This window comes from Cebus imitator, unplaced genomic scaffold, assembly GCF_001604975.1.
Source record: "Cebus imitator isolate Cc_AM_T3 unplaced genomic scaffold, Cebus_imitator-1.0 Scaffold469, whole genome shotgun sequence".
Classification (NCBI taxonomy): Eukaryota; Metazoa; Chordata; class Mammalia; order Primates; family Cebidae; genus Cebus; species Cebus imitator.
In genome coordinates, this window is record NW_016107784.1 from 642,087 (window position 1) to 646,127 (window position 4,041).

The window sequence follows — 4,041 nt, forward strand, 5'->3', positions numbered from 1 at the left end:
CAGGTAGACTAGAAATAGGGTGTCATTAAGTTGAGAGAGTTCACACAAACTTTAGTTCCTTAGGGAAACAGTAAGATGTTTTATCTGTCAGGAAAGGAGAAGGCTTAGAGTCGAAGGCCTGAAAGGGCAGCAAAATTTGAAACAACCATGAAAGGGAATGAAAATAAAAACTAGCAATGGAAATCTGGGTGTTAAGGGCAAAGCTGAGACTCAAACCCCTAAACTTTTAGGGACTACAATCTTTATACTTGTATGATTTGCTTTTGGAGAATAATGGAGGGAGATGTTTGGAATATACATGACTGGAGTCTTTTGGGTTATTTGTGATGGAAAGACAAAGAGGAAAGAAAGCTTAGGGATGCTGGCAAGAGAACTGCTGAAACAAGAGAAGGGAGGAATAAAGAGAAGACTAACAATGTGTGCAGAACATGAAGAATAATAGGTGAGGTAGAAAAGAGGAAACGATGGTTAGGTTTATATCAGGAGATTGTATGGCTAGGAAGAGTTAGCTATATGGACTTTGAAATCTCTAAAGGATTTGGGAGGAGTGGAAGAGTGTAAACCAGTAAGAATGTGAACCAGAAGCCAGAATCCTCCAAAAATGATTCAGTGATGTTACTACAGAACAGAGGAAAAAAAGAGGTACCATGTGGGGTAGTCATATGACCTAGGCTTCAGATGAGATCATAGGGTCAGAAATACGGAACAACAAGTAATAAATCAATTTTCTGTCTTTAATTTTCTTTTAACATGTAGTCAGTGAAGATAATAGCCATACAAATCTTAAACAACAGAGAAATAGATGGAGGAGAAAATAAGTTTCTTTCTCCACACTTAGCTCTGTATCCTGTGACAGCCTTTTCAATGCATTTACATGCACACATATATAATTTTTGGGTGTTTTGACAAAAATTGACAATACTGTGTTTTTTGCAGTTGGCTTTTAAAAAGATCTCAAATTTCTTTCAATGGCTAGCTCCTTAGTTCAAAACATCTTGTAGTAATAGATACGCCATTAACCGTTTCCCATTGATAGATGTTCATGTTGTTTCCATTTTTTTCACTATTCAAACAATGCTGTAGTATTTTCACTATTCAAACAATGCTATCGTACCTACATTTTTGTGCATGTAAGGATTTCTCGACAATACTTATTAAATTGCTAAATTGAAGATTACGTACAATTAATATTTTGATAACTGTTACATTTCCCTTCAAAAATGCTGTGCCAGTTTACATTTCTGCCAACAGTGTATGAGATTACAGTATTCCTCACGTCCTCGCCAGGGACAAATATTGTAATTCTTTTTGAAATTTAAGATAGAGTGGAAAAATTAGAGGCAGGTTTTCAACCAGTCAACAAAATGACTAAGACTGCTGCTGTTGTAATGAGGCAGACTTGAGTTCGTATCTCAGTTTTGCCACTGAACTAAGTTACGGTGTTGTGGTAGGTCTACATTTGGGGCGCAAAAGGATAGTATTTATGGAGAGAATTCGGTAGGATTTATCATTGTAACAGAACTGCGAGCTAATATCAGCCATCAGATACTTCATTATGCTTCCGATTTTATCAGGAGTTGAGTTGATCCCATTTGGAGTTTATTTAACAGGCTCAAATTTTCCAAAAAGATAATCGGAATATATGCTGAAAGTGAGGCAAAATATTTCAACAGGTGTCGTCTTGAAAAATTGGAAATAAAGAGTGTGAGGCACTAAATCACACTGGGTATTTTCAGCGTTTAGACTCTGGAGAGATGAAATGCACCGTGACTACGATGAGATCATGAATTCTCTGTAGGCAGCTCGTCTGGGATTACCGGCTGGCAGATGCCTCTTTTCTGCCAAGTAACTACAGTTAGGAAGTGACTCCTGGAAGAAAATCCGTCAGGATTCAATATGCTCCTCATCCTTCTAGTGCACTGAGGGCACCTGCCTAGAGTAAGATGGCGCTTTTCTTTTTGATTTTTATAAAGACGGGGTTTCATCATGTTGGTCAGGCTGGTCTTGAACACCCGACCTCAGGTGATCAGCCCGCCTTGGCCTCCAAAGTGTTTGGATTACAGGCGTGAGCCACCACGTCCGGCCTCTTTTTTTTTTTTTTCTTGAGACGAGTTTCGCTCTTGTTACCCACGCTGTAGCGCAATGGCGCGATCTCGGCTCACTGCAACCTCCGCCTCCCGGGTTCAGGCAATTCTCCTGCCTCAGCCTCCCCAGTAGCTGGGACTACAGGCGTGCGCCACCACGCCCAGCTAATTTTTTTGTATTTTCAGTAGAGACGGGTTTCACCTTGTTGGCCAGGGTGGTCTGGATCTCTTGACCTCGTGATCCGCCCGCCTCGGCCTCCCAAAGTGCTGGGATTACAGGCGTGAAGATGGCGCTTTTCTTAAGCACCTCTCTGGGAGGGAGATTTCCCTAACGAGAGTCAAGCACTGAGAGGCATCTTTGCCATTACCCAAGATGGTGAGCCGTACACCCTCACCGTTTCCAGGTTTCAATATGGCCTTCCGCGTCACCGAAAAGGTTAATCTGAGAAACGCGCGCGGAAGTGACGCAAGCAGAAGTTGTCGCGCTCTGCGTCTCCACCGCCCGCGCTCCGCCCCCGTCTTACGTCTCGCCCCCGGCAGCGCGGACCGCGGAGCCAAGATGGCGGCCGAGTTGGAGTACGAGTCTGTGCTGTGTGTGAAGCCGGACGTCAGCGTCTACCGGATTCCGCCCCGGGCCTCCAACCGCGGTTACAGGTGCTAACCCCGAGGCGCTGCCGCACACGCGTACTCTGTCGCGGATGACAGCTTCCTTTTCAGCCAGCACGCTGCCTGTCCCTGCCACTGCTACCTCTGTATTGTCACCTTGCTGAACTCCCTACCTGGGTTGTCATCTCCTTCACCTCCTGCTCCATCTCCACTCTGGACTGTCATCACCATATTTCTGCCTTTTTTTTTTTTTTTTTTTTTTTTTTTTTAATTACCACTCTGCATTAGTCCACTCCGCCTCCCCCGTAACCCCCCGGGACACCCATCTGCTCCCCATCATCCACTTTCAGTCGTGCCTGCTCCATCGCCAGTCCCCTTTCATTCGCTCTTCCCTGCGTCCTTTAGCTTATCATCCTCGTCCTCTCTGTCTCACACACACCTTTCCAGCACCCCATGCACAATTACGGGTGATCATATTGCTTGCCATTCTGTGGATGATCTGATTTATTTTTTGTACTGTTGTCAATTTCGTCACCAACTGTCATCATCCACCATTCGATTTTTCCTTCAGCTGTTTTACCAGTGAGCAAAGGTTATGATCGTAAGCTTTACAACGATTGTTCATTGTTTCTTCTCCTCGTATTTTCTTGATGATTATATAGTATGTTCTGTCTTCCTTCCTTACCTCCCTTCCTAATCTCTCCTACACCTTTTGTCTCCAAAGTTGAGGCAGTATTTTTCTCTGTAGGGCCTGACTAACCACCTTGTAATCCAATGACTGTGAGGTTCTGAGGATGCTATAGGACGTTATGTAGTTGAAAGTTCACTGGGCTCCATGTTAAAAAAGATGCGTGTGAGCCCTTTCCAAGGCTCAATTTTCTCATCTGTAAAATAGAAGAAAAAAAAACCCTGTTAGTGATGATACCTTCGCTCTTCTGATAATATACTTAACAAGGGTTTTTGGAAGAGTAAAATTAAATCATATAATGGATGTGAAATAATGTTGGAAATACAATAAAGCAGTTATAAATACTATTTGTTTGTTATGTTTTTTGTTTATTTGTTTTTTGAGACAGAGTCTCGCTCTGTTGCCCAGGCTGGAGTGCAATAGCGTGATCTCAGCTCACTGCAACCTCTGCCTCCTGGGTTCAAGTGGTTCTTCTGCCTCAGCCTCCCAAATAGCTGGCATTACAGGCACGCACCACCACACCCGGCTGAGTTTTGAATTGTTAGTAGAGATGGGGTTTCACCAGGTTGGCCAGGCTGGTCTTGAACTCCTGACCTTGTGATCGCCCTCAGCCTCCCAAAGTGCTGGAATTACAGGCATGAGCCACCTCACTACGCATAGTTT

General features: G+C 43.8%; 1 protein-coding gene across 1 annotated transcript in view; it reads left to right on the forward strand.

Moving 5' to 3' along the window:
• The first annotated feature begins 2,571 nt into the window (after positions 1-2,571).
• The window catches only part of NECAP1 (NECAP endocytosis associated 1), an 18,391-nt gene continuing 16,921 nt past the window's right edge, over positions 2,572-4,041 (forward strand). The window contains exon 1 of the mRNA XM_017512310.1: positions 2,572-2,738. Coding sequence (XP_017367799.1) covers positions 2,644-2,738 — 95 coding nt within the window. The 5' untranslated portion in view covers positions 2,572-2,643. The remainder of the gene's footprint in view (positions 2,739-4,041) is intronic.